Source organism: Myotis yumanensis, unplaced genomic scaffold (assembly GCF_028538775.1).
Source record: "Myotis yumanensis isolate MYYU_CA2020_CCGP unplaced genomic scaffold, mMyoYum1.0.hap1 SCAF_11, whole genome shotgun sequence".
NCBI classification, from domain to species: domain Eukaryota; kingdom Metazoa; phylum Chordata; class Mammalia; order Chiroptera; family Vespertilionidae; genus Myotis; species Myotis yumanensis.
The window spans coordinates 2,356,644-2,369,804 of record NW_027223762.1 but is presented as its reverse complement, the minus strand read 5'-3'; the positions used below and the strand labels follow the sequence as shown (position 1 = coordinate 2,369,804).

Below are 13,161 nucleotides of genomic sequence, written 5' to 3'. Positions count from 1 at the left end.
TATAATATGTCATGAAATCAGGTAGCAGGAAGCCTTCTAACTCCCCTCCATCCTGGCAAGTGTTTTGAAAGAAAGAACAAACAGCAAACATTTTGCATTTTTACGCATTCTAGAGTCAGCTTGCCAATGTCTGCCAAAAAATAAAAATTAATCCCTGCTGGGATTCTGATGGGGGTCGCATTATATCTATAGATCAATGTGGTTAGAATGGACATCTTAACAGTAAGCCTCATCCTGAATAATTTTGTTGTCAACCCCATTCCTCCCCCACCTACCACTGTCTGCCTCTGGCCTGACTCTGAGACTGGGAGGCAGCCTTGCCCTGCCCTCAGCCCCCACGGCAATCATGAAGGACTGCTGACTTTCTCCCTAGATATCCTGGGCCCAGTCTCACTGTTACTGCCTGCACGGTGCTGACGCAGGCCTCCCTCCTGACCCTCCTGGGTCACTGCAATCACCGCTTCCCCAGCCGGACCCGTAACTCTAGCTGCACACGTGCCTCGGAGAGACAGCGCGTGCACCGATGCGCCTGCCACCCCGCCTGGCGCCCATGAGCTCCAGGGTGAAGTCCACTCGCCTTAACTTGAACTGCACACGGTCAGGATCTGGCCCTTCCGACCTCTCAGCTCATTTTCTGGCCCCTGTGCCTTCCTCGTCCTCAAAGCCTCGCCAGCCCCTGCTCGGTGTGCCCATCATGGCCTGCACACGGGACTGGCCACGTAATGCACAGCCCCTCATTCAAAAATGACTAAGCCCGGCCGGTGTGGCTCAGTGGTTGAGCGTCGACCTATCAACCAGGAGGTCACAATTCGATTCCTGGTCAGGGCACATGCCCAGGTTAGGAATTCAATCCCCAGTGTGGGGCGTGTAGGAGGCAGCCCATCCATCATTCTCGTCATTGATGTTTCTCTCTCTTTCTCTCTTCCTTCCTCTTTCTGAAATCAATAAAAATGGCGAGACAGCAGGATGCTAAACCAAATGTGAGGCCTTTCTGATGTGGGGCCCGTGGGCTGCCGTGTCCTCTGTGTGTCCGTATCTGTGAAGCGGGCCGCCCAAGAGCGTGGAGGCTCAGCAAGTCATCCGTGAAGTGAGGTGCTCTCTTCCAGGGCCAACGGCTTTGTGTTTTGTTTTAACCTGACCGCTTAAATGCTCTCAGAAGGTAGAACACTCACTAGCATTACAGCCTAGTGCCTCAGTGCCGAAAACAGTCAACAAACGGCACAGGTGAGCCCCGCTGTGACCAGGGCACGGCGAGCTCCAAGGCTGTGGCTGAAGCGGCAGCCGGCAATTCCATCCCAAAGGCGGAGGCTGCGAGACGCTTGCAAGGACAGCAGTCACCTTGCAGCCACTCGTGGTCTAATTAACCTGGGCTCCCGCGGAGTAAACAGCCGCGCTTGTTCACGGCGGGCCATACACGCACCACTCCAACCCGTCTCCGTCCCAACGCCCTGGGTCACGCGCACTGTCCTGCGCGTCATGGGCACAAAGTGCAAGTGTGAGATTGAAGGAGGACACGGGCAGGAGGCGGCACCCCACTTCTGCGGCCGGGTGTAGGGTGTTTCCTGCCCTCTGGTTTGGGGCCCAGGCCCTGGAGAGGATCTTCACGGTCAAGTCCGGCGAACCTTTCGGTGTGTCTTTGCTCAGCTTCCCTGGCTGGAGTTCTCCCCATCCAGAGCTCCCTGGCAGGGGGGACTGTGTCGCAGGCAGCCTTTTGTTCCTCATGCCCGAGGCCTGGCAATCGGCCCGTACATTTGGCTGATGTGAGGAGGAGGGGGAGCCACTGTGGGTCAGAGACGGCACCTCGGAGGGGGTGACATTTCCGCTGAGCTCTGGAAGGTACAGAGTAGCGGGCCATGGGAATGCTGAAGGCGGAGCATTCCAGGCAGAAAGAACAGCGAGTGCAGAGGCCCTGAGGCCAGAAAGCAGGAGAGCACTGTGGCTGCAGCCCCTGCACAGCGCTCAGGTCAGGGCCGAGATGGGCTGCAGGCGGGCGGGGTCGCTCTTGTCTGCTCAGCAGGGAGTTCGGGTTGAAAGGTGTGCACCCCGGTTACTGAGCCGGGGACTCATTCTATTCTGATGCAATATTTGACGAGTCTCTGAGGGCTGAGGGGAGAGCTGGCGGCAGCAGGGAGGAGGGGAGGCTGGGGCCCTGAGGTGGTGGCTGCAGGAATGCCCCGTGTTCTGGGGCAGCCGCCGGTGGATCTGGGTTCAGTGGATCCTCACGGGGTAGACTTAGGCCGGGCCCAGCCTCCCTCATGCCTGTTTGGTTCCTGAGCTGGTTTCCTCGCTTTCCTGGGAATTCCTTTTCCTTTTAGATCGGCCGGAGTCTGTGACTGTCATTTGCGAGTAACAACCTGGCGGATGTGGGATAGAACCACAGAGGGAGAGGGTGAAGAGAAAGAAGAGGTAGGAGTGAGGAAGGAGAGGGGGAGGGGAGGAGGCTTCTGGAACGGCAACTAATAATGGAACATTTAAGGTTAAATAGAGCCTGCAGCTTAACGACTTTGTTTTCTGATTATAGGTTTTTTTTTATTGATTAAAGTTTTACATATGTCTCCTCCCCCGCCCCCCCCCACTGACTTCCCCCCAGCCCTCCCACCCCCGAGGGCAAGCCCCCACTGCCCCAGTGTCTGTGTCCATTGGTTCTGCTAATGTGCATGCATACAAGTCCTTTAGCTGATCTCTAACCGCCCCCTAACTATTTTTTTCATAAACAATACTCAATGTTTTGATTCCCAGGAGTAAATAATAATAACTAATACTTAGTGTTAACTATGTCAGGCACTGTGCTTCATATGTACCATATTTCATTGAATCTAAAGTCCACTCATTAACTCGAAGTTGCACCATTACTCATGTACCACTGGAGGGGAAAAATACTGTCAATGAAACACGCCTGACACACAAACCACATCCTTATTTCAGGGATGTTAAAAATAGCTGCCTTGGACTCAGTGATCTATGGCCTATATTCATTTATCTTTACAACCACCCTTCGAGGTACAGATGAGGAAACGGAGGGAGGGAGCAACCAGGTTAACCGGCTCGATGCAGGTGCTGTCCGGGGGCCAGGATTTGTACCCAGGCGGGATGGCTCTGAACTCCAAGCATGGGCATCAAATAAGGCGTCACATCAAGTTCATTACAGCCCAGGGATTGAGTGCTTGTGTCCTCAGTGAAGAGTAATCCTGGACTGCGTAGGTCAAGCCCTCGGGCCAGTGACTGTGGGAAGAGTGGTGCTGGCACTGAAGACCAAGAACACCTTGCTCATCGCACAGAAAACACGGTGGTCCCTCCTGTGCGGTTCCTGGCTCTAAGGATGACATTCATCCTAATTTATTTTTGGTTAATCCTCACCTGAGGATATTTTTCCATTGATTATTAGAGAGCATGGAAGGGAGGTGGAGAGACACAGAGTGAGAAACATCAATGTGAGAGAGACACATTGATTGGTTGCCTTTCGCACGCCCTGACCAGGGCTGGGAATTGAGCCTGCAACCCAGGTTCGGGCCCTTGACTGGAATCAAACCCAGGACCTGTCAGTCCTTGGGCCGACGCTCTGTACACTGAGCCACGCCGGCCAGGGCCAGCTATGACACTTCTTGTTGGGGAGACATGATGTGTGCATGGACCTGTTTGAAAAAACAATCATCTGGCACCGAAATACACTGTTTTCATGACCAAAGGCCAAAAGGTATAGGAAAAGAATTGGGACTTCGGGTCAGGATGAGGAGTGGTCGATTAACTGATTCACTTTTACAAGAAATATTTACTGAAAGTGGGCCATACACCAGGCACTGGGTCGGTCCCAGGGAACCCACCGATGAGTGAACAGTCCTGTCATCAAGCCTAGATGGAGGGGGTGCCCAGAGAAGCACATTACAATCTACAAAGATGGCTGCCATAGATTTGTTTCAAAATCATTCCAAATAATCCAAGAATGAGGGCATGGTGAGGGTATAGCTGAAACCCGAGGGATGGGTCATATGTGAATTGTCAAGCTAAGTGATACATATGTGAGTTGAAGACATTAAACTTTTAAATATGTTACAAAATTTTCCTAGTGTAACCATCACGATGGAGAAAAAACAACAGAGGGAAGAACATGTTCAAAAGGAGCCCACCCCGTTTAATAAAGAACGAAGCTTTGTGGGCTCTTTAAAAAAGACACTTTCGCCCTAACCGGTTTGACTCAGTGGACAGAGCGTCGGCCTGCAGACTGAAGGGTCCCAGGTTCGATTCTGGTCAAGGGCATGTACCTTGGTTGCCGGCACATCCCCAGTGGGGGTTGTGCAGAATCCCGTACCTGCCTCCAGCGGGCACGGCCTGTGCTCAAAGCGACCCACCCGCCTGCCCGATGCGGGAGGTGAGTATTAGGTTCCAGGTTCAGAAGGGCCCCTGTGCCTGCCTCAGGTTTTCATCTGAGCCAGGTTCTCAGGTCCTCGGCGGCGACCAGAGCGGTTCTCTGCGCAGATGAAGATCAACGGGGAAGCGGGTGAACCTTCGGAAAACCATGGGCATTCGGGGCTGTAGGTCCCCATGGCCACGCGCCCGTCTCAAAGGACGTCTTTGAGGCTGGAGATGCTGATGAGTATACTGTTTAAACCCACTCCTCCCGGATCTTCACCCCTCCTGTCACTATTTTATTCCTAAATGTCCTTCCTTAGTGGGTGCGTGTCTAACAAATCCAGACCAAATATTTTTAAAGATAACATTTCTTTCTTTCTTTTTTAGAGAGCGAAGAAGAGCGAGAGATAGAAACATCCATGATGAGAGAGGACCATTGGTTGATCGGCCGCCTCCCGCACGCCCCTCCTGGGGACGGAGCCCGCAGCCCGGGCTGCGCCCTGACCGCGAACCGACCCGTGGCCGACGCGCAACCACTGAGCCACACTGGCCGGGCACAAAACAACACTTTCTACACACGCTTTGGAGAAGCATTTATTTGTAACGTAATGCTGCAGAAACACCGCAGGGAAAACACGCTTCCACACCGAATTCCCTCTACCGAGCCCGCAAGGCCTGGGGTCGGCCCACACCGCCCGCCTCCCCGCCCGGGACCGCGACCCTTCGGCCTGGGCAGCGGCCCCGAGGGCTTCCTACCGCTCAGGACGCTGCGGGGACGGAAAGCGGCTCCCGCCCGATCAGGGTCGCGGACAGGCCCGCCACCGCAGCTAGCTGCCGCCCCACTGCCCTCAGTCCGCCGCTCCCCCGCTTCCGGGAACGGGCGCTTCCGGCGCCGGAAGTGCGTCATCACCCCGCGCCCGCGCCGCGGAAGCCACCGGAGGCGAGGCTCGCGTGCGCCGCCGGGACCGCGGCGCTGACGGGATCCCGTGCCGCGCCTCCACGCCGCCATGCAGGTCTCCAGCCTCAACGAGGTGAAGATCTACAGTCTCAGCTGCGGCAAGTCCCTTCCCGAGGTGAGTGCCCCGGGGCGCCGTCCCCTCCGCCCAGCTCCCGGCCTGTCGCAGCTGGGCCCTCATCCGCCCCGACCCGGAGAGGTCCGGGGCCAGAGCCGGTGCCGGGAGCCGTGGGCGCCGGGAGACGAGCACCGGGGCGAGCCGGTCCGTGCGCTGTAAGGGAACTTGTAGGACGGAGGACGCGTCCCTCTGCGCGTCTGGGGCTGTTCGCAGCCGCTGTCACACGAGGAGGAGACCTGACGGGGTGGCTGACAGACAGGTCTCCCTCCTTTTAACGCCCGTTCAAATGCACTTTGTATTGATTTTAGCGAGAAAGGGAGAAGGAGAGGGAGGCGTATCAGTGATGAGAGAGGGATCACGGATGGGCTGCCTCCTGCACGCCCCCCCTCCCCCAGGATCGAGCCCGCAACCCGGCATGTGCCCCGACCTCCTGGTTCACGGGTTGATGCCCAGCCCCTGAGCCAGGCCGGCCGGGCAGGGCGCTTGAACCTTGCGGGCCGTAGTGATTTCCCGGCATCTTAGGGCAGAGAGTGGGCAGGGGCTGGGAAATGAGCGGTTCTCTCCTCATCTCACGGTTACGTTACGGCAGATCTGGGGAGGCCGCTTCCCCGGGCCACAGGAGTAGCTCTAAAGTAGTGGTTCTCAACCTTCTGGCCCTTTAAATACAGTTCCTCATGTTGTGACCCAACCATAAAATTATTTTCGTTGCTACTTCATAACTGTCATGTTGCTACTGTTACGAATTGTCATGTAAATATCTGATATGCAGGATGGTCTTAGGCGACCCCTGTGAAAGGGTCGTTCGACCGCCGAAGGGGTCGCGACCCACAGGTTGAGAACCGCTGCGCTAAGCCGCGGTGGGTCTCGGGAGGTATAGGCTGATGGGACTTGCTGATGGATTGGGTGGTGGCGAGGAGGCGTCAGGTGAAGGGAAGGAAGGAATCAGGAGAGAACTCCTGGGTTTTGGATCTGAACACCCAGCTACATGATGGGGACGGGGAGCTAACGAGCAGAAGGCATCAAGAGTTTTATTTCTGCTACTTAAGGTTTGAAGTCCTAGTAACATCAAGTGGAAATGTTGAGTAAACAGCTGTGTGTATGTTAGTATGGCGATCTCTCTTGTCTTCGTTTAAGGTAATTCTGACTTAAACTGCTCGTTTTTCTTTACCTGCTTCAAAGGTGAGGCAACGTAGGGTCTTTTCCCTTCTCAGCAGCAGCGAGGCCTGGTGAGTGGGAGAATATTAGAGCACCCCCATTTCCAGAGCCCGTCCTGGGTGTCTATGAGATTGCTTGGCAGCGGTCACCGGTCTCTATAGAGGGGACGGCTGAGATTAGTGACAATTTTCAGTTCTTTGGTGAACATTTTTTTTTTTTAACTGTAGACTTACTCTTCATGCCACATGTGGGGTCTTTGTCTCGTTTGCTCTGCTCAGTGCTGTCTGTCTGTACAGAAACTCCTGAAGGGAACGTCCCATCATCACTGTGTTAGAGGCTCTGGCCCTTGAGGGTCCCAGGCTCTGATGGAAGGACATCTCCGTCTCCTTTCCTCTGCTTCAGCATTTCGCTCAGGCTGTGTGAGACCAGTTACTGTGTCAACTGCCTCGCTGTTGAGCATGACTGCCTGTGAGGAGGAAACGAATCCCCTAGAGGGGGAAGCCTGGTAGTGTGCCTTTGTTCTGCTTGCGTTAGGTTGATAGGAAAGCATATATCTAGTGCCCAGAAATATACTGTGACATCACCATTAATTGAAACATTACTGCCTAAGATAAAATCAAAGACCAGCATAACCCTATAAATTAGTGCACTAAGTACAGAGGAAAGCCTGACTCAAACTCAGGCCCTTCAAAGTATTATATATATATTTTTAAATATGTTTTTATTGATTTCAGAGAGGAAGGGAGAGGGAAAGAGAGATAGAAACATCAGTGATGAGAGAATAATTGATTGGCTGCCTCCTGCACACCCCCCACTGGGGATCAAGCCCACAACCTGGGCATGTGCCCTTGACTAGAATTGAACGACCCTTCAGTGTGCAGGCCGATGCTCTATCCACTGAACCACACCAGCTAGAGCGGTATTATATGTTTTCACATGTAGTCACTGCCTCAGGTGTTATACGAGGTACTTAGGGTTTTGAGTGGTGAGTCTGCCATATCAGAGAATCCTAAAGATGACATGTCATGTGTCTAACATGGGCTGTACATTGGGCTGTGCTTTTAGAAATGACATCGTTACTTTTCTTTCATTCTCTAGGGCAGGGTTAATCGTTATTGACATTTTGGGCTGAACAGTTCTTTGCTGTGGGGCTGTCCCGGGCCTTGTAGGGTATTTGGCAGCAACTCTGACCTCTACTCACTGGATGCCAAGAGTACACCCCCAGTTGTGACAACCAGATGTGTCTTAGGAATTGTCAAATGCCTTTTGGGGGCAAGTTGCCCTTGGTTGAGAACTGCTGCTTTAGGGCAATCATGATTGATTAATGCTGCATCATACTCAGGCATGTCGTTATGCTGCTGCTAGGCTGGGGGATGTTAATTAACGAGCAGAATGTGGTAACCCAGTAAATATGACTTTCAAAAGTATCATTGCCTTCTTACCAAGCATCAGCTATTTAGTCAGTTATTTATCTAGTTTTGTTCTTTGTAAACATACTTTTAAGAAATGTTCTCCTTTTAATGGCTTGCTTTTTATTTTTATTTATTTGTAATGATTATTTTATTGATTTTAGGGAGGGAGGGAGAAGGAGAGAGAGATAGAAACATCAATGATGAGAGAGAATCATTGATCGGCTGCCTCCTGCACACACCCCCGCGCCCCCCCTGCCCCCCCAACACATACACACTGGGGATTGAGCCCACAACCTGGGCATGTGCCCTTGACTGGAGTCGAACCTGGGACCTTTCAGTCCCCAGGCCAACACTCTGTCCACTGAGCCAAACTGGCTAGGGCTTAATGGCTTGCTTTTTAAAATTTCACTTAAATAGACGGAGTTCCATATATCAGTTATAACCCATAATATTTGAAGCTTACTGCTTTCTCTTAGATTGATTAGATGAATTTATTTTCCCTTGTTTAAAATATGGTACAGTTCTAAAAATGTATTGTCTAATACATGTAAATACGTACAAGAAAAGTATCCAGAGGATATGTTAACAGTAGGGCTAGGATTACAGAATATTTTTCCTTTCTCTGTTATGTATTTGTGTAAGGTTTAACATTTTTTTAATGTGAGCATGTGTTATTTTTGCCAGCAGAAAAACAGTTCAAGTAAACATGTTTTAAAATAAAGTCTCTTCGTTTTCTCTAGTGGCTTTCTGACAGGAAGAAGAGAGCACTACAGAAGAAAGATGTGGGTGAGTATTGTTTGTCCCACTGCAGCCAGAGACGTCTGGCCCTTTAGGGTCCCAGGCTCTGTTGTCGAAGGAAATCTCAGTCCCTCGCCTTTGCCGCAAGCTTGTTCGCTCAGGCTGTGTGAGAGCAGTTATTCTATCACCTGCCTCCTTGTTGAGCATGACTTCCCGTGAGGAGGAAGGGAATCCCGGCGTCCATGTTAGAAACCTTGCACTCATTTACGGCTACCGTACTTAAGTGAAGGTGTACAGCTACGCAGGAAAGCAAACTGCTTTCTTCTTAAGAAATCTCTTGTTGTGGTTGATGTGTTCCTGGTGAGTGTGGGATTTGACTTTACCTAATTAAAAGCTAATATGTTAGCCTGTTATAACAGACCAGCTGCTCATTTTCTCTCTTTGTAGATGTCCGGAGGAGAATTGAACTTATTCAGGATTTTGAAATGCCTACTGTTTGTACCACTATTAAGGTTTCAAAAGATGGACAATATATTTTAGCAACTGGTAAGCATCTTTTTGGTTATGATTTATGTACATTTTATATCAGGAAATATGATGGCATAGGTCACTTTTTAAATTTCCTTATCACTTCATTATAAAAAAACTTAAAACTGTAGAAACATTGAAAAAGTTGTACAGTGACCGTCCATTACCCATCCTCTTGATTCTTCAGCAGTTTGCTGTACTTGCTTCATTACATGTCTATCTGTCCACCCATCACCCATCTTGGTTTTTAAAGCATTTCAGGGAAAATTGCAGATATCAGTGTACTCCACCCCTTCAGACCTCAGCATGTATATCATTAACTCCAGTTCAATATTTATTTATGGCTTTTTAACTTAGATTTACATACATTGAGATGCACAGATCTTAACTGTGATGTGTTTTGACAAATGCAACACCTGTGTAGCCCAAACCGCTCTCGAGGTGTAGAACATTCCTTTCATCCAGAAGCTTCCTTGACGTCCCTCACAGTCGGCCCTGCTCCCACCCATGCGCAGGTGCCCTCTGCTCTGCTTTTTCTTTTTTACCGCAGACAAGTTTAGTCTGTCTTAGAACTTTATATAAATGTGGTCATATACCTAGGGCTTCATATTTGAGATTTATGTGTTGCTATATGTGTCAATATGTTGTCCTTTTAAAATTACCAAATGGTATTTCCTTGCAGGAATAGACCACATTTTATTTATCCTTCTCCATCAGATGGACGCCTGCCCTGGCCTGTTTTTGACTGTTGTACTAGTGTGTTTGGAGGACATTGCTAGGTCCCGGGGTAGGTGTATGCTTAGTTTGAGAGAAAGCTGCCAGGCTTTTCCCACAGTGGTCAGATCATGTTCCACTCCCACCAACAATAAAGGGAGTTCCTAGAAAGGTCTTTTAACATAATTTTCTGTGTCATATATTTAATATTTTTATGCCACTAAGATTTTGTATTGGCAGTGTTCATGGGTATCAAAGAGCCATGACTGTGGGAACATTTAATGTATTATCACTTAAAACATTACCACCCAGCCATTTTTGGCTGTGATTTCGGTACATACATCCTGTGTGTTGTCCACATACATTTTTTTGCTGGCTTAACATTATCCGCCTTTGTCCCTTTTCCAACCACTTTCCTATTTGACAGAACTTCTGTGCATCTACATGCCAGTCTCTTTGTTCTTTGTGAATGGTTGTCTCAGTAGTAACACTATCTATGTTTCCTAGCCTCCAGCTTTATATTTAGAATAGATACAGTTTTATATCCTATATAATAAAGAGCTAATATGCTAATTAGACTGCATGGCGGAACAACCTTCTGACGACCTTCCAGAATGACCAGTAGGCGGGGCCGCGGGGCCACGGGGCCGTGAGGCAGCCTGGGCGATCTGCCGAGCCCCTTGCACAAATTTCGTGCGTCGGGCCTCTAGTATGTAAATAATTACACATAATATACACACTATGCAAATTGTATATGTAATCTATATTCTGTATATAGTCCTGTGCTGCATAATGACGTTTTGGTCAGTGATGGCTATGTACACAAAAATGGTCTCATTAGCTTACAATGGAGCTAACAAATTCCTATCACCTAGTGATGTCCGAGCCATGTAATGTCAGAGCACAGTACATTGCTCACGGTTTAGTGGTGATGTTGGTATAAACAAACCCACGGCGCTGTCAGTCGTGTAAAACTACAGCACATACAATTATAGTCCTGGACTGGACCACCTAGGTCTGTGTGAGTGCACCCTATACTATTAGCGCAATGATGAAATCGCCTAATGATGCCTAATTTTTCAGAATGTGTCCCCCTAGCACTGGACTGTATAGCATGTGTATATGTATATATTATACTGTTTTGTTTTTACATCCTCACCTGAGGTCATGTTTCCATTGATTTTAGAGAGCGAGGAAGGGAGTGAGAGAAACATCAATCAGTTGCCTCCCTCATGGGGATTGAACCCGCAACCTGGACATGTGCCCTGACTGGAATAGAACCTGCCACCTTTTGGTGTATAGGACGATGCTCCAACCAACTGAGCCACACGGCCAGGGCGATACACTGTACTGCTTTAAAAAGGGATCTTGGGCTTTGATACTTGCCAGTGAACATAGGACTACCGTATTCCTTTCTTTTAAAAGTATCTTAATTGGTTTTAAAACATCAGTCTTTTTCTTATTGCAAACATGCAAACTTTACAGAAGTGTAAAGATAAAATGTGAAAGGCCCTAAAATTGCATTGTGCTTATTCCTCTAACTTTTTTCTGTACAAAGTGCTAACATCATCATTGTTGAGTTTTACAAAAATGGGATCATATTGCAGACACCAGTCTCAGCGCCCACTCGTGCTCTCTGTTCTCTCTCTCACTTCGTACTACATTTTGGCAGCTTTCCATGTCTGTGTCATCCTCTTTATGATCTGTATGAAGACTTACCCTCGTCTCTGTAACCATTTCCCATCAGCGGACACTTTATTGCTTTCCATTCTTGGCCATTTGTAAACACTGCTGCAGTGAACTCTTCCTGTCTTTGGTACACTTGTGGGTGTGTGTCTATAGGACGAGTTTATATATGTTGAAGTACATGTTCAAGATGTGTAAACATCACATAGTTTACAGATATTGCCAGGTTGGCCTCCAGAGAAATTGTAACAATTTATAGTAATCACCAATAGTGTATGAGAGAACTTTTCTTAACACCCTCACCTTAGCACCATAGTAGCCATTCTGATGGACAAAAACCGATTTTACTGTTGTAATCAGCTTTGTTAGATTGTTTGTGAGGTGCGTTAATTATTTGTATTTCATTTCCTGTAAGTTGCTTGCTTATATCCTTGCTCGTTTTCCCCTGGGGATGTTGGGGAGGGTTGCTTCTACATTCTTCTCCTTTGCTATGGTTACAGTGAATCCTCCTTACCTCTGAACAGAGAGTATACTCAGCACATCTGCAGGGTACTGACAACGAGGAGTGTGTCCTTTAGGTTTCACATCTCATTAATTTCTTTATAGGAACATATAAACCTCGGGTTCGATGCTATGACACCTATCAATTATCCTTGAAGTTTGAAAGGTGTTTAGATTCAGAAGGTAAGTAAAAGGTTAAATTTGAATTCATGAAACCAGCTTTTTATGTTTGGCATCTTTTCTGCCTGTTAAAACGGGAATGGGTTGTGTATTAGTTTTCTTTGCTGTGTAACAAATGACCGTAGACACCCACGATGAGCTCACAGGTCTGCAGGCGAAGTCCATCCAGGCTCTGCCGCGTCCTGTGCTCAGGCTGTGCTCCAGGGGCCAGCCTGGTGGGACGCCTATCCAGAGGCTCGGGAAGGGATCTGCCTCCAGGCTTCCAGGTTGGCAGGATGCAGTTGGTTGCAGTTGTAGGACTTGAGTCCTGTTTCCCACTGGCCTTCATCCTCGGGCCGTGCTCGGCTTCCAGAGGCTGCCGGCATTCCTCCTCACCTGGTCCCTCTGCCTTCAGACCACAGCAGCCCATTGGCTCCTCCCCTTCTGCCAGAGGGAGAAAGCTCTGCTTTTAAAGGGCTCCTGTGATTATAAACCTCCCCCTGGCCATATAATGTGACAGTCACGGGAGTGGTGTCTTGTCGCATTCTCAGGTTCCATTCCAGAAAAGGGGGCTGTGGACGGGAAGGTCAGTGGGTCCTGCTAGTTCTGTCTAGCACAGAGGGCAGTGAAACGGGAACATTCAGGTGTTTTTGTCAGGGAAAAGGATGGGCTCTGTCTCCGCCTTCTTGTTTCACCCAATACAGACGCCATGTGCTGCTGATAACACCTGTTTTCCCCTTTTATGTTAGTTTACCAGATACACTATGAATGGGTACGAAGTTACTGTTACCCTTTTTAAAGCAACAGTTTGTGATTGTTCTTAATACCTATTTTATTTTGAACATCTC

At 49.2% G+C, this 13,161-nt stretch overlaps 1 protein-coding gene across 3 annotated transcripts in view; it reads left to right on the top strand.

Annotated features, from left to right (window-relative positions):
• The first annotated feature begins 5,276 nt into the window (after positions 1-5,276).
• The window catches only part of NOL10 (nucleolar protein 10), an 82,622-nt gene continuing 74,737 nt past the window's right edge, over positions 5,277-13,161 (top strand). For all 3 annotated transcript variants that reach the window (XR_011473131.1, XR_011473132.1, XM_070428676.1), the window contains exons 1-4: positions 5,277-5,420; positions 8,728-8,773; positions 9,173-9,271; positions 12,260-12,337. Coding sequence is in view for 1 of the 3 variants with exons in the window: in XM_070428676.1 (XP_070284777.1) it covers positions 5,355-5,420; positions 8,728-8,773; positions 9,173-9,271; positions 12,260-12,337 (289 nt within the window). In the remaining 2 variants the exon portion in view is untranslated. The remainder of the gene's footprint in view (positions 5,421-8,727; positions 8,774-9,172; positions 9,272-12,259; positions 12,338-13,161) is intronic.